At 45.4% G+C, this 23,048-nt stretch overlaps 1 protein-coding gene across 1 annotated transcript in view; it reads left to right on the plus strand.

The window, feature by feature from the left end:
* Positions 1–20,437, plus strand: part of LOC119397690 (thyrotropin-releasing hormone-degrading ectoenzyme) — a 139,483-nt gene extending 119,046 nt beyond the window's left edge. The window contains exons 17-21 of the mRNA XM_049416663.1: positions 16,550–16,663; positions 17,452–17,628; positions 19,436–19,573; positions 19,801–19,879; positions 20,237–20,437. Of these exons, the coding sequence (XP_049272620.1) occupies positions 16,550–16,663; positions 17,452–17,628; positions 19,436–19,573; positions 19,801–19,879; positions 20,237–20,437 (709 nt within the window). The remainder of the gene's footprint in view (positions 1–16,549; positions 16,664–17,451; positions 17,629–19,435; positions 19,574–19,800; positions 19,880–20,236) is intronic.
* The last annotated feature ends 2,611 nt before the right edge of the window (positions 20,438–23,048 follow it).

The raw sequence follows: 23,048 nt of genomic DNA on the forward strand, positions 1-23,048 counted from the left end.
ACATGATTGTAAAGCTAAACAAAAAGCCAAACATGCACGTTGCGGTAATGGAGGCAATTATTACAAGCGGCGATTAGACGTAGCAAGACAGAACTGACTGACGCAAGCCTCTGTGCTTTGCTTTCTAGCCAAACGAACCCGTGCTTTTATTGTGTGGGCTTTCCGAAACCATCTCTCCTTCAATAAGCACGAAATAATGTCCTCACCTTCTGCAAAATGCTACCAGGCGCGATGGCACAGATATTTGTGGCACCCAAGGCACCCATAGACGTACGTTAATACAACCGCCATAACTTGGCTCACATGAATCCTGCTGCAACCACACTTCTGCCGTTTTTGTTTTCTACTACAATTTACTAAACCATTTAGCTATGGCAATAGTACAACAAAGGTGGAATTATATAAGTGCTGTAAAATACGGTAGCAAGTGGTGTATTTTCTAAATATCAACTCCATTCTTGTTTACCATTTTCTATAGACGCAATAAAGAGGAACATTAAATCGCTTTATACTTACAAAGTGTCATTTAAAACATTTATCCTTGTGAGCTTGACCATAATATGCAAATTTTCAGAATATAAAATGGAAGTCGAGGTTAAATATTTTGTTTTAAATTTCGCGTCGATATTTCAACTAGAATCGTGAACAACGTTGTCGCAATGGTCTCATGACGGCACACAAGTGACAATGATAACTCATCTCCACGGTTAATAGCGGCACAAAGCATGACATAGCTGCCGAGGTATAAATTGATACATTCATGGAAGATTAGGAACAGCGCACAAAAGGTGACGGATAGTGATACGACAGCTTCTGTGTTGCGTATTTCACCGTCCATCGTCCTTTGTGTCTCTGTTAATAATCTTGCAAAAATATTTCAAGAACGTTGGCAAAAGCGAAACATAGGCAGCTTTCGGAATTCAAGCGAGGCATGCGCTGAGTAACACGATGAGGAAATGCAAGCGCCAGCGACAGCTGCATGTGTACTACTTGATGGGTGAAGCTGAAGGACGCAGTGAAGCCTGTATAAACAGGATCGACAGCAGATCTACAACAGAAGGTGCGGATTCCCAGCCTCGATGACATTGATGTAAAAGCCATTGTAATGTGCGAGCGCTCAAATTCACCGTTAAATCTTACTGAAGCTCACCAGAGGTCCCAAAAGCTGGATGGGAATTTCGAAAAAAAAATAATAAATAAACGCAGTGACGTATTAGTTTGAAAGGGTTGACGCTTTTGCAATGGAACATATTAATGTTCGCGTAAAGCCCGATGAGTTCACTTCGAGAGAATGATCGTAGAAAGTTTAAGCACACGTGGCTCGCACGTGTTATTGCCTGCAAGATTCGTATAGCTCGATAAAGGAATATCGTGAAGGAAATGCGCACCGACACATTTTTTCCCCTTACAGCGCCAAAAACTATGCTCGAGCCCGAATATAGAGAAGCATTATTCTGTGACGCTTTTCAGAGGTTCATTTTGATAGGAGAAAATAGCGCAGTCTGTCGGGTGATCTCCTCTGAACCGCATGAGAACGAGAGAAGAGGAGGTAGATATTGCCACGAAAGAATAGCAGGACCGTTATGGGCGCATCAAGAAAAGCGCAGTTTAAGACTCTTGGCAACTTTAGTTTCATTGAGGAGCAGTGAAGGCAGCCATTGTTTGTGACTGGGTCCGATTATGCTTGACGCCACGCTTTGCCGGATGTCCTTCTTCAGCCGTCGTGGTAGCTTAGCGGCTAAGGTGTCGCAATGCTAAGCTCGAGAACGCTCTTTCGATCCTTATTGGCCACGGCGACAGGGCCGAAATGCACGAATACGCGTGCACTTATTGCCGGCTACAATTAATCACCCACATCCATCACTGTCCCACCAGAGATAATTTGCATGGATATTTTATCCAATAACATTTGCTCGTCTCCGCGACATCAAGCACAATTCGCGTGTTTCAGATTGGTTTTTCCATACAGACACATGTTCGTGTCGCTTCTCGCTTGATATAAGACGAAAACGTGAACGTCCTGGCCAATTTTATCAGAGATTGTGACATCACCACTTAGCCAAAGGTCATATTATAGATAGGAACGACTGGCCTTTAGTTATCGATTTTCGTGATATTTGCATTAGCACCGAGAAAGTACTTATAATTCGGAAGAAAACCAGCCTGCACGAGCCTCTCCATAGTTGATTGACAAGCGCGCCGTGGTTTTGCGGCCGGAGCTTGCATTTATTCTTAGGTTTTAAGCGACTATAGATTTAGGTGCACGCCAAATTAATCCCAACCCATCCACGACAGCTTGCCTCATAGTCAAAGCGTGGTTTACAGTTTTGCGAATAAAAAAGAAACGTCAACAGGGCTGATCTGTTGAAAGTGCCGTTTGCGCATGCGGTTTCCACCCAAGGAATTCAGTGTAGCTTTTATTTTTTTCTTTACTCAGTGGTTCGGCAACTTGGTCACGATGAACTGGTGGAGCGATCTGTGGCTCAACGAGGGATTCGCCACATACATGCAGTACACCGGAGCAGACTACATCCAGCAGCAGTGGCGAATGGTGGGTGCTCGAAGTCCTGCATTGTTCGTGCGGCGCAAGTCTACGCCGCGTCAACAATCTCGAAAGACATTATTTAAATTCAGTCATATCATTACGAGGTCATGCAACAGAATCAAACCACCTCTGTGTACGCTGTCGGTATTCTCAAAGCGCTAGACATTTACTTAGTACTCAGGTATTTACTTAGCATTATCATCATCGTCATCATCAGCCTGTCTACGCCCACTGCAGGGCAAAGGCCTCTCCCATGTTCCGCCAATCAACCCGGTCCTGTGCTTTCTGTTGCCACGTTATACCTACAAACTTCTTAATCTCATCTACCCACCTAATTTTCTTTCTTCCCCTCACGCGTTTGCCCTCTCTTGGAATCCAGTCAGTTACCCTTAATGACCACCGGTTATCCTGCCGACGTGCTACGTGCCCGGCACATATCCATTTCTTCTTCTTAATTTCAACTATGATATCCTTAACCCCCGTTTGTTCCCTGACCCACTCTGCTCTCTTCCTGTCTCTTAAGGTTACACCTATCATTTTTCATTTCCATCGCTCGCTGCGTCGTCCTCAATTTAAGTTGAACCCTCTTTGTAAGTCTCCAGGTTTCTGCTCCGTAGGTAAGTACCGGTAAGATGCAGCTGTTATATACCTTCCTCTTGAGAGCATACTTGATAGCATTATAGCATACTTAAATATTTAATTAGCATTAGCAAGTGACTAAACAATAAGATTTGTACTTAAAGGTAAAGTATTTTGCACAACAGAATGCGAATGCGCTCTGATAATTATTTGCGCAATTTCAACGGGGAACATGAGACACGCCATCGCAGCGCAATGAAAACATGAAATGCTTGCACTTTCGTGTCCGTTATCTATAGGCTTCACGCTCCTGGAACGCACGAAAAGTTGGCACCAAAATTTTGTGTATATTAAATATTATCCAATCATTTATCGAAGAAGTGTACGGGAGCGGTTAGGTACAACTGAGTGCATTCGGTACCGCCACAATTGCAACTGCACCATCTTTGGCTACGTCCGATTGGTTTCACCGCAGTCAGGCCTGTAACAATGTTGAATTGCTATTTCATAACTCGAGAACACCACGGGCCAGAAGAATAAAATTTGGACGAGTTGGTTACTATTCAGAGTAAATTTCAGCGCGCACAAAAGACACATTGAGGTGAACGAAATGAGCTATTCACCTCTCAACTGTTCAACACCAGCAGTATGAACTGAGCATTTACAAAACGAGTCATGGCTTGCAAAAAAAAAAAAAACGGATAGACTTCGCGCGGAATTTAAGAATGCAAATTATTCGCTTTCTTGAATCCCGCATGGCGCTTTCTTTTATCTCGGTTTCTATTTCTCTTATAATCCATGACCCATTTTGCAAATGCTAAGTTCAGACTGCTGGTGCTCGTATGTTCTGTCTTTTCGAAGAATAAACAGTTGAGAGGCCAAGAGCTCGTCGTCCACTTCAATGTGTCTTCTGTGCGCGTTGAAATTTCACCATGAGCCAGGGGCCAAGTAGGTTAAAAATCCGTAGTGCGCAACTGTTACAAAAATGGGCTTCGTCCTTGCAGATGGATCTGTTCGTTGTTAACGAAATGCAGCCTATCTTGAGAGCTGAATCCACGGTGACGGCACATCCAGTGTCGGTGACATCGAATTCGACACATCACTTGGATGCACTGTTTGACAGAATCGTGTACAGCAAGGCAAGTCCTGTTCGCTTTCATTGATCTCTGGAGCAATTGATTGTGCTACTATCGGCGAAGTTGTGCGATGCATAATTTTCGCAGAGCACGTAAACTTTTTGTCTCTTATGATTTAACCTCGGTTAATTTCCAGGCATCAAGCGTGATTCGAATGATGGTGCATTTCCTGACACCGGAGGTGTTCATCCGTGGTCTTAAGGTCAGTCACGTCGCTGTAGTTCAGGCAAAGCGTTGGTGGAAATGGAGTACTGTTGGTGTACAGCGATGGGCATTTTTGCTCGGACCACCTTCTATAAGTAGGTGTCCGTCTCGTGTCCTTCAATAGTAAATTTAGATGTTACAGACAGAAAAAAAAAGCTACTTACCCCCTGTACTAAGTGCTACTGCATGCCAGTTGTCAAAAAAATGTCCCGATTATATGCATAAAGGATGTGAAGAATGTGTCGATGCGTTAAGTCTCAGTGACAAAGACCGTTTGAGCAAAGGAAAATAAATTCTCATAGATGAGGAGATAGTTGGTGCTCATTTATTAGTAAGAAACATTACATGGACGACAGTAAATGTTATGAGACATAGATGAATAAATACATTGCGCCTCGTTAATGTTGAGTGCGAGTTGGTTTTATTTGGCGAGCAGTGCACACGGTCAGTAAGACTTCGATGATAGTAATAATGGCTGGTGTTAATTGGGGTCAAAACGGTATGAAATAACCTCCGGACTGCGCAATAACAGAAATACTCGCATTGTACAATAATGTTAAGCCACAAAGTTCTCTTTATGAACGTGTAGAGATTATTTTGCATAGTTTGGGGCTGTGCACTAGTCGAGATATTCTATAAAATAAATCTTGGTACTTCAATATGTATCACAACAGAGTAAAAATTAAACTTTACGTTGGCTTCGTATGGCCTACGGAATATGTTTAAACACTGCAACATGTGCTTTTCATATTTTTAACTCTCTTTTCAGTCCTACCTAATTAAATACAAGTTCAAAAATGTCAAACAAGAAGACCTGTTCCACGAACTCAGCTCAGTAAGTCTTACTTTACGCGGCTGTATTTGCTCACCCTTCCCGCAACGTTTGCATTCTGTGGACTCGAGTGAACTTCCATTTCAACAGCACCGTACAAAAAGAAAAATAAATAACAGCTTACCTGTTGCACTTCTTTGGAGAGCCGTGCCTCCCACGAGTCTGTGAATAGCTCCAAAAGAAAGTTAATGCGTGTCTCTGAAGAGAGTTCGACTCTCCAGAACGAGTAACGGGGAATCTTGTTTTTCTTAGAGTGCACAGGACGCGGCATGGAGAGCGCATTTGCTTCGTTTCTCGATGGTAAAACGTAGTTTATTGCAGTTTATTCTTTAACAGCATTTCAGGTGTACAAAAAATTGCGTTAATTATAATATATACCTTTCACGCTTGATGAGGAGGTGTAGCGTGTCGTAGATTTACGTACGGCTGTCATTTGAGATGTATCAGCCGCGTGGGCCCTACTCGTACTGTAACAATTGAATGTGCTTAGTGACAAAAATATGCACGCGGGCCGTTGTCGACCAAGGGATCCAGCAGTCCTATGCTATGAAAAGAAAGCCAGTGACGGTTCGAGTATTGCTGGAGGTAGAAAAAGTTTTCACTTCCAGCGTGTAATACGCATTAGCATGTCGGCGAAAGCAAGGTCATTGTCACGTACTTTCTGTAGCCTGGCGAAATGTGGCCATAGCTCTGCCTTGATACTAAATGTACAGCGTGCTCAGTGAGGAAAAATTGAAAAGCCACTTGTTCCGCATGACTTCACCCGCTGGATAACAGACAACATATACGCGTCATTTCCTTTCTGCAGTACCTGAATCAGACAGGTCTGCGCGCGTTCATTTCTTTCCCTTCTGCAATTTTTATTATATACCGTATTTACTCGAATCTAGGCCGGCCCCGATTCTAAGCCGACCCCCGAAATTCGCAAGGCCAGAAAAAAAAGACTTAGTCATTGTACTCGAATCTAAGCCGACCCCCCTCCCCCCATCTTTCGCACATCGTTTTTTTTTTTTTTCGAGAAAAAAAAGATCGGCTTAGATTCGAGTAAATACGGTATGTCTTACGCAAGATCCTTCGAATAACAACAACAAAAGCTGAGAAAACGCGACAACCCGCTTGAGCATTTGGCATCTACTCCATTGTCGGTGGGACTTAATACTTCGCGCAGTTTTAAGGATGACAAGCAGGGGCGGCGCCAGTGGGGGGTTTGGGGGGGCTCCAGCCCCCCCAAAATTTCCGCCTGCCCCCCTTTTGCCCCCCCCCCCCCAAGAGAAAGCATAGTCAAAATACAATGCATATGTTCCCAGCCTCTCTGCCCCCCTGAAGGAACCCACTTGTCGTGGGTGCCCCCCCAGTAAAAAAATCCTGGCGCCGCCCCTGATGACAAGGTATTTCTCTTTTCGTTGGCGTCCATTGTAGTGGTGACTAACAAATGCAGCCCTAACCACAGGCTCAAGGTGACGAACCAAAGGTGAGCGTGAAGCGAGTGATGAAGTCCTGGGTAAAGACACCCGGCTACCCTCTGCTGACGGCCACCAGGAACTACAGCACGGGAACAGTCGTCGTCACGCAGGAAGCCTACGCACCGGCAAGGGGCAACCGGCATGACACGTGAGACTGGCGTCTTCCACAGTCGAGGATCCGTTGTGAAAAGTGATAGATTAATTCCAAAATTTTAAAATGTGACCAGGATATGCTATTCAGTTAAATTAACTTGAAACGAAAAACATTTACTTCAAAATTGCGAATTAGTTGGTTGTACATACTTCAAAGAACAGCGCAAAAAACGACAGGGCATACAGAAGACGCACACAGAGCTGCACGGTTTTTTCTTCTCTGTGTACGGTCGTTTTTTGCGCTGTTACTTAAAGAATTTACTTAGTCAGGGCTTCCTTAGTTTAATTGGAGTCAGTTTATGTTGTATGGCACAAATCTCAACTGGAGACAGAAATGGATTTTCTGCCGTTTTAGGATATGTAATATCGAGCATCTATTACAATAGAAATTAGTCCTTTTTTTAGCGCTGGCATCTCGGGTAAAATTTTAAGAACCACTGAAATGTTGGTCGTTGTTGTTGTTGTTCATTAGCATTTGAAAGTATGATGCGCTTATAGGAAGTTTAACACAAATTGCATTAGGTATATAGGCATGACATACCTCCAATGAACGCTCAGAGTGATCGCGAAATCATGTAACACAGCGCAACGTAAAATTCGTCTTTGATTTTTCGCATTTGCTGCATCAGTGGAGAAGGAGGGTTTTGTACGTTATCGCTCTGAAAGGGCGTCACCACATTGTACCAAGAACGTGAACACAGTGAGGCCTCGTTTACATTATAAGGATTGTGCACATAGGCAAGACATTTTCGATATTGGATGTGTTCCAATACTCACCGTAGACGGCTAAATAGACAGCTAAGTGGACAGCGGCCATCTTAAGTCCCATTCTAAATCTCACGTATCCGGCAATATAGACAGCTTCGAGAAGACGGCATCGGAGACATAAACGATGCAGGCTACACTGACAGGGCGTCACCACATTGTACCAAGAACGTGAACACAGTGAGGCCTCGTTTACATTATAAGGATTGTGCACATAGGCAAGACATTTTCGATATTGGATGTGTTCCAATACTCACCGTAGACGGCTAAATAGACAGCTAAGTGGACAGCGGCCATCTTAAGTCCCATTCTAAATCTCACGTATCCGGCAATATAGACAGCTTCGAGAAGACGGCATCGGAGACATAAACGATGCAGGCTACACATTGCTGTCCAAACAAGATGGCGGCTCAAAGCACCACTCATATAGCTCGGATCTCGCCGGTAGTGTCGTCTGCAGACAAGCAGACGCTTTTCCAGGTGCTCAATGTGAGCTACGTTCAATTTTTTCATAGACTTGAACACTAAAGAAGGCAGAAAATTCGGCAGATCCCACGCGTTGTGGGAATCGGTTTCATGCGAAGCAGTCAGCGAGTACTTCTATGCTGTATTTTATGGCGTTGAGCCAAGCGTTACGAGGTGGATCGATGTGTTTTTGTAAGTGTAGTAGCTGTGTGCACATCGTGGGCTTCCCAGGCACGTAGACTACACAGGCGTTTAAAGGGTAACTTATGGTGCGACGTAACGTCAGCCCTCACGTTAGAGTACATACGTCAGTATCATGCACTTTATGGTGCAGTCTTGTGAATATCATACGTAGCTTTCGTTAATGTATTCCTCCTGGGTCGAGCAATGCTTCAATACAGCTTGCTGAATCATAGGAATACAAATGTAACGTTTATTGGACTGCTACAAAAGCGGAGCCAATACTTGAACCAGAGCCGTTAATCTGATATGACGCCTGTATCGTCGGAGTACATGTGTAGTGTTTATAGCTTTATTGTAAAATTAGATAGCCAGCAACAGAACCCCAACTGACGTTGCACAGACATTACGCCTGCATATGCTGTTTTTACAAACCAGTTTATAGACCTGGGGTGGCTATGTGGTAGAATACGTGATTGCCACGCAGAATGCTTGGGTTCGATTCCTGCTGGGATCCCAATTTTGATTTTTCCATTAGTCGGGTCAACGCTGCCGATGTCAGTTTTTCTTAACGCTCTCGCATTTAAGTTACCAATGTCTGTTCTGGCCGTTCCTGGGTAGATATAAACTATCAGTCACCTGTGGCGCATGCCCGTACACCGCGGCCCGTGGTAAACAGGTATGTGCTACACGTGTCTGGAGGAAAGGGTTTGACGACGTACGCAACAGGATTTTCGCGTTATTCATGTCATGACCCGGCAGTCATATTCATCAAATACTCTTACCCCCCTATGCCAATTTTGGTATACACCAAGTTAAGGAGGCGATCATGAGAGCACCCAGACGTAGGCGGCTAGATAGATAGATAGAAACGCTCAAAGTGCAAAAGGTTCGCTAAGTAATGCTTCGCATTTAATAAATAGGAGTAGTTACGTTTGTTTTTCTTAGCTCTCTCTTATCGACGCGAGGTGGCCTCTCGTCGCGCAGACGTCATTCAGATGCATTCGATTACTCTGATGACTGGGGCTCGATGCAGTCTTCTAAGCTGTCAGCGTAGACTGTCTACGATGCTGTCCAGAACTGGAACACAGCCATTGTGAAATTCTTCCTTATTTACAGGAAAACCACCTGGAACATTCCCATGACGTACACGACCATGTCAGAGAAAAACTTCGACGAGAATGCCAAGATCGAATGGCTTAACAAGCGAGAAGGTGAGTGCGGCACTTGCACGCTCACAGAAAGTGGGTTCGCTCTTAACTCTATCGCATCTTCCATTACGACCTTGTTGTACACAGTAGGTTCAAAAGGCACTGATCGAAGCGCATGAAATGAAAGAAGGCGAAAGCACAAGACACCAGAAGCAGTACACGCAGTACTTGCGTTGCGTTGCGAATTTAAACTTTATTCATAAAGACTCTTCCATACAAAAGGTAAAAGGAAGAATATCCAGCAGTGTCGTGGCGCGAGCTGTTGTAAGCGAAAGTGACAATGGGTAGAGCAATGTCCCAGTCGCGATGATCAGTCGAGACATACATGGCGAGCATGTCAGTGATCGTGCGATTCAAACGTTCTGTGAGTCCGTTCGTTTGGGAATGATAGGCCGTTGTAAGCTTGTGCTTGGTTGCACAAGAGCGAATTAGGTCCTCGATTACCTTGGATAAAAAGTAGCGACCTCGGTCTGTGATGAGTTGACGAGGAGCGCCGTGATGTAAGATGACGTCTTGTATCAAAAAAGTCGGCGACGTCTGTAGCGCAGCTGCTCGGGAGAGGTCTCGTAATGGCAAAACGGGTAGAATAATCCGTAGCGACGGCGACCCATCTGTTACCGTTGTGAGAAAGTGGGAAAGGTCCCAGAAGGTCGAGGCCGACACGGGGCAGAATGAAATACGCACACAACACAAGCGCTGTGCTTCTTCCCTTCTGTCCCGTCTCCGCGCTGTTTCCAACATGTACCACCTGGCCCCCTTCAGTGTACCCTTCTTCAACCAGGTCACATTCAGAAAGCATAGCCGAATACTTGCTGTAAGTAATCACGTGTCACCGATTGTTAAGAAATAGAAACTGCGTATAAATTTGAATGCACTTAAGTAAAATGTTGCAACTTTAAATGGAGCTTTTCGTTGTTAGAAGATTGGGCCTGCTTTTGGGTGCACTATAGCATTTTAAAAACCAAAAGCCAAGGAATGCACAAGTCGAATAAGCGTACTTGGCTACGTGTGCGAATGGTAAAAGCTAAGAGCAGACGCGCTTTGTCGCCGTTTGGTGACAAAGGTGGTAGACCTACGATGGCAGCCGATGACATTCAGAGTTCTTCAACCATACGAAACTCCATATAAGCTCCATGTATCACAAAATGGCAACACGCCGTTGGCCAAAACGCGAGATTTGCTGATTGTGGTGCCTTCTGTAGCCAGGAAAAACAAACCAATAGACAGTATTTTTCTGTGTTGCATTGCCCAAACCTTCAAGAGATGTCGCATTGATGAAGCAAGCAGTGATTTTACGTTTGTGGCTTACATTTCGCAAATGGTACTCTAACCACAGAACTCTTCGACCTTTCTTGAAAGCAATTCTAATTTTTGCCGCGGCAACTCGCTCAAAGACAGCGAATACTGCAACGATCGGGGCAACGAAATGTGTTTTCTGCCGTCGCTTCCCTGTGGCTTGTCCGTTTGCGGTCCGCCACGGTGGATCAGGCCCGGGGCTACGGTGCTCGGCTGCTGACCCGAAGGTCGCGGGTTCGATCTCGGCCGCGGCGGTCACATTTCGGTGGAGGCGAAACGGTAGAAGTCCGTACGTTAAAGAACATCAGATGGTCGAAATTTCCGGAGCCCTCCACTACGGCATCCCTCATAATCATATCATGGTTTTGGGACGTAAAATCCCAGATATTATATTATATAACGTCTGTTTGCTATCCTCCGCGAATTCGTCTATGGGCATGTTCGTGTTTCAGAACAGGTATGATTAAATGACTCTAGACGACAGCACGTACCGATGCAATCACGAGCCCGGTTCATTTGTTTTAGAATGCGAACCAGCATAAAACGAAATCTCTCGCACCTGCGCGCGTTCAGGGAAACTCAAGAAAAAAGTGGAAGCAGGCAACCAGTGGCTGATAGTGAACATCCAGCGCGTTGGTTACTACCGGGTCAACTATGACATCTTCAACTGGAGGCTGCTGCAGTCTCAACTGAGAGAGAAACCCGAGGTGGGAGCCTCGCTTTAAGGCACGACTTTGTTGTTGAAGTGTGTGTCTGAGACCTTTTGTTTCGCTGAGGTGCGCTCCTGGCCAAGTCATGTCTAAATGATGCGTGACACTATTGCGCACGCGCAGAGAACATGATAATGGTTATGACGCTCATCTGTCATATTAAAAGTGCGCAAAATATATTCCCGAGCTACACTAATCTGAGCCAATCCACGTGCTAGACCGATAGCGAGGAAACCGTGCCGAAAACAAGCGCAAGTAACGTGTGTACCGCTTATACTTTTCGTGTCCATCTTTCCTGCACTGTTACGTAGCTATAAAGGTGGCCGGCTTCCTGCAGAGGCATGGTGTGAGATATAGTGCTATAAAAGAGGCATTTTTTTACATTTTCGATAAAACACAATGTGGCTATTACGAGTCGACAAAAGGTGCGACTCCGGGGGAAAACTGGAATGTCGAGCGGGGGCTCGGAATGACTGCTCTCTTTGCTTTCGAGTGTCAGACTGGCTCGAGCATTTTATCGCTTCGCCTTCTCTTTTTTTCACTTCTTGTCTCGCAGCTGGCTGTCGTAGGATGAGAACACGTGCTCTTCTTCTCTCTCGCTCTTTCTGACACGCACACGCTCACCAATTAAATTGAACGATCTGCAGCGGCTGAAACGTTGGTAGAAGACAATGGCTACGCTCCATGCGGCACATGATGTCACACACGCCATGTTAAAATGACGAATCCGGCGGTGGACGGGGTTTATAGGCGGCGACTTCTAGGGCTTATTTTGCACTGAAATATTCTTTTACAGTCCATTTTTCATATAGGTGTAGGCAAAGTAGACACTCTACTTGTCTTCTTCAGGAAAGGAACCGCAAACCGTTGGGTGACGGTGTTACGACCCCTTTTAAGTTCTGGGTTTATAGGCTGCTCGAGTGTCTATTCTTTAACGCAAAGAGAAACTTTGGGTGGTCTCGACAGAGCTATGAGTAATGCAGTTAATTCAGTATGGCTGCAGCGTGACACACTTGAATAAGTGGTGGCCCGCATGCCTGTCTGAAACATTATCTGGCTGTTGGCCTGGAGTATCGCACTTCTATATTTGGGCATATGGTGCGCTGCTCTATTTTGGCATCGGATATTTACATGTGACGAAATAAAAGAAACAATTGCTCTAGAAAAGTCGTCGTTTTCATACTTCGCGCAGTTTTCAGTTGGTATAAACTTCTTCCCAAAAGACACGTTACCAACACGTTTTCTCTTTCTCTCTCTTTCCTAGGCAATACACGTCTTGAATCGGGCACAGCTCATTGATGATGCCTTGGATCTTGCAAAGTAAGACTTGTTTGAACCATCCGTTCCGGTTAGGAATATCTAAGTAAGCGTTAAAGTGAGGCATTAGGCGAAATGCCAAGCTAAACTTCACCAGCAAAATACGCTTCGTTGACATTAAATTCTTTGCGTTACCATGAGACGAGCTTTGCGCCGGGAGAACATCACGGAGCGGTAATCAGGGCGGGAAGGTACTATGCGAGTAGGACAGACGCTCTCTTACGACTGAAGTTTAATAGTGAATAGTGGGTTTCCAACAAAGTGTACGAGGCATGTGCGCAGTCAGATGGCATAAACAATGCTTATACATGCAAAAGCACCGGAAATGATCATTCCTGCTTAGATAACACATTTTGCACTGTGCAGCCGTAATAGGTAGGTCGGCAGGTGCACGCCACCCTTTGAAGAGGACGGCGAGTGTTTCCCGAGGCAGTCTCTTCTTCGTGACCCGCTTGGCCAACGTACCTAAACTTCAGCGTAGTTCAGCGGCGGAATCTTGTAAACGATGCACCAACTGGTCCAACGTATAATGCTTCTGAAAGACGGCATACTTTTTATTGCTTCTTCCAGTAATCAACATTTTTACTGGTATATGAGTGAAATAAGTTTTTTTGAACGCTTCGCATGTGAAAATTCACTTTGTTGCCTTTTAGCCTGCCTTTAAGCGCATAATCTGTGTTTCGTCATGCACACGACCGCGGTCTTTTACTTTTTGGTAGCAGCAGAGAGAGCATTGACGGAAAACGCCGTCTACAGATTTAACAGAGCGCATTATTACAAGTTCCTGTCTGCTGCCCTCTCTCCTCGCTGTCTTCGTGAGTTCTGCGATTTATTCTCACCGTCATCGACTCATATACCAGTTTTAGTAAACCGCTTTCTGTGGGCACTGCGCGTACCTGAGTCTGCGTGTTGCTGGTTGCCGCAGAACTGTATCCGAATATTTCTTTTTTTAGACTGGTGCCAGTTCTTTTTTAACGCCACAGTCATCCAAAAGCTTCGCGGTCACGCCTGCACCCTTTTACGTAATGGTACTTCGAAAATCTTCACGTTTCTGGCTTCGTGCCAGTGGGGCAAAGTATAGCCTGACGAATACTCACACAATTTAATTTGCACTGAATACATTTTGCTGATTGTTATTTGAATGCCTTACAAATACTATGAAAAAATCCGTAAACAGGGGGTGGGTGCTCGCGCTGACGTTTCGACAAGTTGACTTGTCTTCTTCAAGGCTGGAACTTCTTCAAGGCAGTTCCAGCCTTGAAGAAGACAAGTCCACTTGTCGAAACGTCGGCTCGAGCACCCACCCCCTGTTTACGGATTTTTTCATCGCAAGCTTCCATCTTTCACTTCTTGCCGTTTTTTTTTCGTTTTTTTTTTTTGGGGGGGGGGGGGGCTTACAAATACTATGATTGTTGCGGTTTTACATCCCAAAACGACGACATGATTATGAGGGACGCCATAGTGGAGGGCTCCAGACATTTTGTTTTGTGGTGTTAAATCTAAGTACACGGGCCTCTATGGCATTTCGCCTCCATCGAAATGGGGCCGCCGCGGCCGGGATTCGATCCCGCGACCTTCGGGTCTGCAGTCGAGCACCATACCGCTAGAGCACTGCGGTGAGTGAATGCATTACAAATAAATATTGCGCCAAGACAACCCAAAAACGGCATAAAGCGCCACTAACATGTAGAAAAGAATTATAGGAAAATATAGGACACAGTACATAAACGCGCCTGTTGCCAAACTTGGGACATACATCCATCCGTCACGTCGCCGGCACACCCAACATTCTGTTTCGTAAGCAAATAAAAAAAGGTAAAAGTAGTAAATTGATATGAGAAATTTACACCGTTGACCAGGTCAGTTTCGATCATTGCGTTTTTCGTCATGCTGTTCTTTACGTGCGTCTTCTCAGGAACGGCCACCTGGCTTACGACATTGCCTTGGAGTTCCTGGACTTGGTTCGTCCAGAAGACGACTACATGCCCTGGAAATCGGCTCTGGACGGCATGCATGACCTCGATTTCTTGATCAGGAAGACCAAGTACTACAGAAAGTATCAGGTCGGTATATCCTGGCTCCGTTTCGAAAATGCGGAAACAGATAACAGCGCCGTAAATATATATCGTCCGTCTTCGTAAGCGCTAACTTTCAACAATAGAGTTTCTTTTCACTTACGCTAAACTACCAAGAATCCCAGTGGCATTGACATGTTTAGGAGACGCATGCATCAGCATACCATCCATCGCGCACATGCAACAAAAGGAATGGAATCTGTGCGTATGACGTAAACATCTGTAACGGGGCCATGTGTTATGTTGCGTTTTTATGTTTGTAATGCATGAACACGTGTCTTGTGGCGCACCAAGTGCAGGGTATACGTGCTGGCGATCCCGAAAATAAACTCTGTTGTTGAAAGTTGGCGCTTTGTGTTGGTCCCTGTGTCGCTCGCCTTCTCCCTCCCTGGATGTGCTATACCAATGGAAGTTACCTAATAAGTACGCAAAACGCTTTTGCGCTTTCTTCTAAATGGAGAGTCGCACATGACGATTATAGTGGCAGAAACGCCACATATGATCGCTTTTTTTTTTTTGCGGGGGGGGGGGGGGGCAATATCTGCGTCAAAGTGTGTGTTTATGTTCGTAATAATCGCTGCTTGATGCTTCCACTTCGCTGGGCGGGCGAGTTCTGGGCGAACGTTTTGTGAAACACTATGCGTGTGTGAGCCGTGTCACTACGACTGCAAGAATAATCGTTACCGAACGCGACCTATTAGGATTTATTACGGTGAAATCCTCACGCGAAGGTGGCCTCGAACAAAATCATGGCGTGAGCGCGAAACGTACAAAAGTATCTCGTGACAGCGTGCGCGCGAGCTCACTTCCTCTTTGCGACGTTCGCGTGACGGCGCGCGAAGGAGAGAAGGCGGAGTGTGTGGTAAGAAGGATGCGTGCCAGGGGAAGATGGACAAGCGCCATGCGAGACGCGACGAGAGTCCGATCCTGACGTCACGTTTCAGCCTTTAATGCATCGCCATTTAGGCTTTCGCCTTCGAGCCGCCATAGCGATAGTGTAAGATACCTTCGGAATTATTTTCATATTATCATCAATTTCTTTGCAGGTGTTTGTGCGGTTCATTCTAGAGAAGAAGTTCGAAGCCTTCATACAAGAAAAGAACAGCAACCTCACTGTCGCTGACGAGTGAGACACGCTTCTCGCGTTTTTATTACATGCTTACTATTTGATTTTCATGCACGTCCTTACTCGTGCCCGTGGCACAAGCTCATAACAACGTTTGTTTTCGAGATGCAGGGCGGCTGTGTATGCGGGATAGCTAGCTGAATCAGGAAGAATGGGCCGCTGAACATTTCCTGTAGCAATAGCGCATCAATATCTTTCCGCGCTAATGTTTCCAATAATAAGGAAGGACACGTTTGAATATACGCGTTTTGTCTACATTTCATTGGTTCCATAAAGTCACTTCATGCCACGAGTGTGTTCCCTGCACATTGCTTCAACTTGTTAAGCGTTTCAGTCTATTTATTTGTAATAAAGAAAAATGCGATTGCAACCGAATGAAACAAGGCAAGTGCAACGGAAATCGCAACAGATATTCAGCATTGCCTATTGATAAAATTGCAGTTGTGATGTCGTACGCCGGCTTATTCTATCGTTATTCTCCTTCTGTTCCAGCCTGCTTCGCAAAGCGATTATCATGAACTCGTGCTACTTCGAGAACGAAGCTTGTCTGGCATTCTCAACGAACAAGTTCAGAACCTTCCTGAATGAACCTTCCAAGATACAAAAGTGAGCATTTTTATCTCTAACTTAAGAATTCAAGGAAAGTATCTTTTTTAAAAATTATATTGGACGGCCATAGAACTTTTTTTTCTGCCACCAAGATGGAAACTGATGAACATCACATCTAATGAACTGGGAAAATATCTTGAATCGGCCGGTAGAAGGAGTTATGGAGTTTGACAGGGAGTTAGTTCAAAAGAATTAGATATAAAATAATGAACTTTGTCCTGGCTACACGGTAGACGCGGACAGTCTACCATTATTTAACGTGACCAAGCGCCATAAACTGAACCTTCGAGTCATCTAATATAAAGCAGTTCTGAATACACAAAACATTTCTTTTGTATAAGTAATCTTATCGGCCTGCCTGATTCTCCAGTGATATCACTGGCTGTAGTATTCTCTTACGAACTTAGACGAATATGGGCTCAATCTACGCCCACAGAATAAATTACGGGGGATTCTAAGAACGCGAAGGCCATAACGATGTGGAATGCAGCTCGGAGGACACGCCGTGACGTGTCGGTACCGTGCAGTGGGCTTCTCAAAATGCGTGAGAGGCCAGAAGAAGAAGCCAAAATTGCACCCCGACTAGACTCGACCGTCTGTTTGGCAGTCGACAATGCAGTCGACTGAGGACTTGAATGTTATTTAATGCGCGTCTCTCACAACGCAGCACGTAATGCCTTCCAAAAAGTCTGGTCCCCGATTGTGCAATTTAATACATTACCAAGTGACTTTCGGCTTCGTGTGTTGCAGATGCTACCGATTTCTTTTCTCGTCGTTCTGCGCAGGGCTCTGCGAAAGAATCCGTGGCGCACCATGGTGGTGCTGTGCCAAGGCGTGCGTCTGGAAAATGGCAGCCACTGGCAGTTCGTGCTCGACCACCTGGACGACGCCGCCACGGACGAAAGCAAACGCGCCACCGTCAGGGCACTCGGATGCACCAGGAATCGATCCCGACTCATAGAGTACGCCTGCACTTGCTTGAACCTCAGAAAGCGCTGACTGCAATGCAGCGTCCTGTAAAAGTGTTTAGTTCTGCTTCTATTTTGTATCCGCCATTAGCGCTGCCTGGTTAGTCAAATTATTCCCGTGCAGTCCCCACTTGGCTTATTTATCACACGATGCAAGGAAAGCCGCGAAAATGCCCCATCGCATAATCACACGTTAAGACTACATGACTATGCAGACCAAAACAGAATAATATATTTCCGATACGGCGCCTTTGTCGGCGGTAGCCGATTTGGTGCCGAAATTTTACGAGTCGTTAATTTCGTCATTCAAGCGCTTCCCTTTGAGTGACGATAATTCAAGGGGAAGCGCTTTACTGTTTGAAACGAGATCGGGTTGCCTTAGAACGCGAGTTATAAAGCGAGATTCAGTAAAGAGGAACAACAATGCACATGCTGCGGGGAAGATAAAGAAACGGCGGAGCATGTTCTAATTGAATGTGGAGCTATCCACCCAGGTGTACGTTTGGGCACGAGCCTACATGAAGCCTTGGGTTTTAGGTACAACAATGGAAAGCTGAACACGCCCGCGATTGAAATAAGTAAGAGACGGTTAGAGTATTGGTGACAGAAAATGAGAGAAAAGGGGCAAAAATAAATATTGGGAAAAATAAGGAGAGTCTTCCCTAAAGGGCAGAGAACTGGGCTGAGAATTTACGTTTTTTTTTTTCTCCTGTAGTAAGATAGATTTTATCGAAGTAGAGGCATTAGGCCAACATAAAAAAAGAAACAGGAAAGATTTTTTTGTCGAGCGTGGTGGCACACTTTTCACCGCGCCTTTATAAAGGGGACGCTCATAGCATCCATCCATCCATCCATCCATCGTTCGGTGGTGACTATCGGCGCGGGATTGGAATAAGCCAGACACAAAGCAGGCTAATTCGATTCTCCGGCCCAGTGCTTACGCTTCGATCCAATAGAAGTCGTCCGGAGACCGTTTTGTATCCTTTCTATCGACAGAACGGGGCATCCGTTCGTTCTGGGCCCGTTCTGTGGCTATTCTGAGGTCTTGACCCTCAGACGAGCCTCGACAAATACCATGCGGATCCCTCTTGTCTTCTTGTGACGCTTCGTTCCGCGTCGATCTCCGTTCTGTGGCAGAACGCTTACAAAATAGCCCCTCGTGCCAAGTGAATCGGCTTCAAAAAAAAAAAAAAAAAAAAACACTAGATGAATGTCATGTAGTAGGAGAAGTCTCCTTAAGGCATGCAATATTGCGTGGAAGAAGCATAGAATCATGCCAGGCGTCAAAAGATGCGAATTTCGCAACGAGTGGGTGTTTTAAAAGCCCACTTATTACAAAGCGCCCATCCATATTTAATCATCATCATCAGCAGCAATGGCATGAACAAAGTGAGCAGCTGCGTAAGTTCGCGTGTTGCCTACACACGCGTAGTGGGCCCTTCACTGATTCACAAAAGGATGAATTATGGCGCACTTGCAGTGGGCATTTTAGGGCAGTTTGAAACGGCCAATGTTACGCGCACAGACGTTCGTTTCCTTGCGGCGCGGTTGAGGCATCCACCGAAGCCAGGCTAACAACTGAGAAGCCGATGCGCAGGGGGCCCGATTACGCTATGGCGTTCTTTTGAAGGCGGTGCTCAAGCGGCCTCCAAGGCTTCTTTTTTTTGTTGTTTTTTTTTGCGGGTTTGGCGTCAACCGGCTTCTCGAAAGGCAACTATATATAATATATATATATATATATATATATATATATATATATATATATATATATATTTTTTTTTTTTTTTTTTCTTCTTTACAGACTCCTGAATCACGCCTTGGACAAGCCCGAGTTTCCAGGCAAGATGCAGTACATATTCGAGAGCCTCATGGAGACTCCAGTGGGCGAGGAGCTCGCCTCAGACTTCTTCTTGAAGAACCTCAAGAAGCTCATTCGCAAGTGAGGCATATACACTGCACGCACCTCTCTGGCAACCGAATCCAATTTACTGGCAGCCGAATGCATTTGATTGATAACGTCAAAGTAGTTTAATGTGAGTCTTGCGAGAGCGTACGCCCGCGCCTGTTCTCTCCTTGGCGTTAAATAACTAATTTTTTTTATATCTAATATCGGCACAAACACGGTGAGCGTAAAAGGAATTGGTCGGTCACATTGTTTCATTCCAGGTACGGCACGGGATCTTCTATGAAGCATGCCATACGGGCCGTCGTCACAGGAGTCCGCAGCGTCGATCGGTTTACAAAGGTATATCAACTCCCTTTAATGGATGCCGTCCACAAAGCACACCCGCTAGTCATGAAAACTGGCTTCATTGCGAGGATACGATCACCAGATCGATTACAAGCGCGCAAAACACCCGCAACTTCATCCATCAATATAAGCATTATTATTATTATTAGAAAGCTCTAATGGTTCAATATGGGGAGCGATGAGTGCCCGAACAATGATAGGGTATCCACCAGCGCCTCGCCTACTTCAACATCACCTAGTGCAATAGCCATTTTCTTGCTTATTTATAAGCACACCCGGCAACTTTAGCACGGTCATTGTAGTTTCATTCGTTTGAGCCAACTTCTCTTAAGTATCGCACCTGCTCTGCAGATCAAGAACTTCCACGAAGACCTCTCTCGGCGTCGCCGATTTCCTCGAAGGGTGGACATGGCGTTTGTCGGCGCATTGTCCGAGGCCGAGCGTGCGCTGCTCTGGGCGCAGAGTCATGGCCCCGAGGTCGAGAAGTGGCTTGACGAGAAGATGGCCAAGTATCCGTTTCTGTACGAGGATGTCGTTAGAGCCATGTACTAAAACATCACGTGTGCGTGCAGGAAATAAACATCTTGCTCCAAACTCGCCTCCATGTACTATGGTAGAATTAATCTTTTAACGACAATAGCTGTTCGTATGTGACGAACCACACGAGAACGGTGTGGTGCAGTAGTGGTGAAGGAGGAAGACGAAGTGTATAATAAACATAGAGAATAAACACACACACACACACACACACACACACACACACACACACACACACACACACACACACACACACACACACACACACACACACACACACACACACACACACGGGGTGTCTGTTTAGACGATACAGATTTTTTATCCAATCAATTTTATTGCATTAAAGCTCCTGTCGTTTTCGCACACGAACTTCTGGTCGAGGCGGAAATACTTTGCCGCAGTTAAAATGACACTGTTGCGACTAATTAACAAAGATCTTGCTAACTTTTTTAATTATTGACTTAAGGGCATGTGTTTACGCTACAAAGTTGTAGTGAGCGCCAATTTATGGTATACCTATTTTTTTTAGAAATCGCAAAAGTTGCCCGTAGTTCGGGATATTCGTCATCGAATGTCATGGGCGAAATCGGAACTGATTCGGCGAAATCGGAACTTACCTTTTTTGGTCAAAAATGCACCCAAAATCAAATTTGTTAAAATTGGATGCAACTTTCAACAATCGAAAAATGCAAGATTTCCAAAGGCTATAGCCTTTCTGGACAAAAATGCACCCAAATTAAATTTGATTAAAATTAGATGAAATTTTCATAAATCAAGAAATAAAAGTTTTCCAAACGCTTACATTTCTGGTCAAAAATGCAGCCAATATCAGTTTTATAGAATTGGATGAAACTTTTACAAATAGAAAAATACCAGATTTCCAAATGCTTTACGCTTATATTCTTGGTCAAAAATGCGCCCGAAATCGGCTTTATTTGAAATAGGATGAAACGATCATAAATAGAAAAATACAAGATGTCCAATGGTACAGACTTACCTTTCTGGTCAAAAATGCACCCGAAATCTATTTCATTAAAGTAGCATGAAACTTTCATAAATCGAATTATACAAGATTTCCAAAGGCAATAAACGAGAAAAACCTAGGCCAGGGGGCGCTACTGCGCCTTTCTGAAAAGCGCCCCCTTTTTCAGAAATCTTGCTTTGCCGTCGCGCGCGGCGCTCCTTCGCCGGTTTGTTTACGTTGCGGCTGCGTGCGTTCTGTCTCGCTGCACGCGTGCACGTGCTTTCTCTCCCCCCCCCCCCCCCCCCTTTCGTTTTATGCCCGCGCTACGCGCGCGCTCTTCAAGGCGCTCGTGCAGGCGTCCTCCTCTCGCGCTGTGCTGAGCAGCAGTGCGCGTGCTCTTGCTCGCGGTGCTCATGAGTGCGAGCGTGCTTGCGCGCTAACCTCGCGCTGCGCTTGCTCTAGCGTTATATTCGAGAGTTTGAGAATTGCGGCCCAAAGGAGCTTGGGGACCCAAGTAGCTTGTGAGCCGCCAGGACGCATGCGCGGAACCCAAGCCACTCTTGGGTTCTTGCGCTCGCGTTGTCCCAAGGCCCAAAAACAGAAAACTAGCGCGGGTCCCCAAGGCGTCTTGTGTCACCAGCGAGAAGACACAGACGCAGCGCGGGCCACGGCGCAGTATGGCCCGCGTCTCGCATGATTATAATTTCGTCAAGAGAGAAATAGATAAAAAGAAGGGCAAGAAAAACAGAGACAGAATCAAAAGACGAGAGGGAAATATATATACGACAGAAAGAGGAAGCGATAGAAGGAAAGGGGAAGCGAAAAATGGAGAGAGAGAGAAAGGGAAGGCAAAGAAATATAGGAGCGAGAAATAGAAAGAAATATACAGAGATGGATGGATGGATGAATAACTTTATTGAGGTCCTTCGGTGCGCGCAAGAGAAAAAGAAATAGAAAAACTGAAACGAAGAAGACAGAAAAAGATAGAGAGATCAAAAGAAAGGAAGAGAGAAAAAGAAGCCCACCCAGCTTCGCACTTCCTTCAGGCTTGGCACCACTAGTGCGAAGTCGACTTAATATTTTCAATTAAAATATTGTTCGTGACTGCACAATACACTCGTCTCCACTGACCGGGCCGCCCACGTCATGGAACTGCATGAACGCATAGCGCAGTGGGGTCGTGCGGGGACCCTGGGACGAATGTGCCCAAATCCCTTGGCCAAATAAAGTTTTACGGGGTGGGACGGGACAGGGGTTAATCCCCTCTTCCCCCCGCCTCGCCCGGAGGAAACTGCCGGACCTTTAATAAAGTTTATTCGTTCATTCATTCCGTCCTCCTCCACGAAAACCAGCCTGCACGTGCGCGTTTTATCAATGCGTCAACCACATCACAAAAAAAGCAAAGAAGGCATAGACGTTTGCATAAGGCTTTGGTGCTTCAGCCCTGCATTGATGTACAGTCTTTAATAACTAAAGTGTGGCCAAATCCTCATCGTAGACATGAAACACTTATTGAGGCGGCGGAAAAATGAGCGCTCACTGTAAACTGGAATATGAATCGGGTCCCATTACCAGTGATTCTACAAAAACTTCAGAAATCTGTTTTAGATGCCATAAATAAATGCTAACGTCTTAACGATTCCCAGGTGCATCTGATAT

The sequence above is a fragment of the Rhipicephalus sanguineus genome, chromosome 6, assembly GCF_013339695.2.
Source record: "Rhipicephalus sanguineus isolate Rsan-2018 chromosome 6, BIME_Rsan_1.4, whole genome shotgun sequence".
Lineage (NCBI taxonomy): Eukaryota > Metazoa > Arthropoda > Arachnida > Ixodida > Ixodidae > Rhipicephalus > Rhipicephalus sanguineus.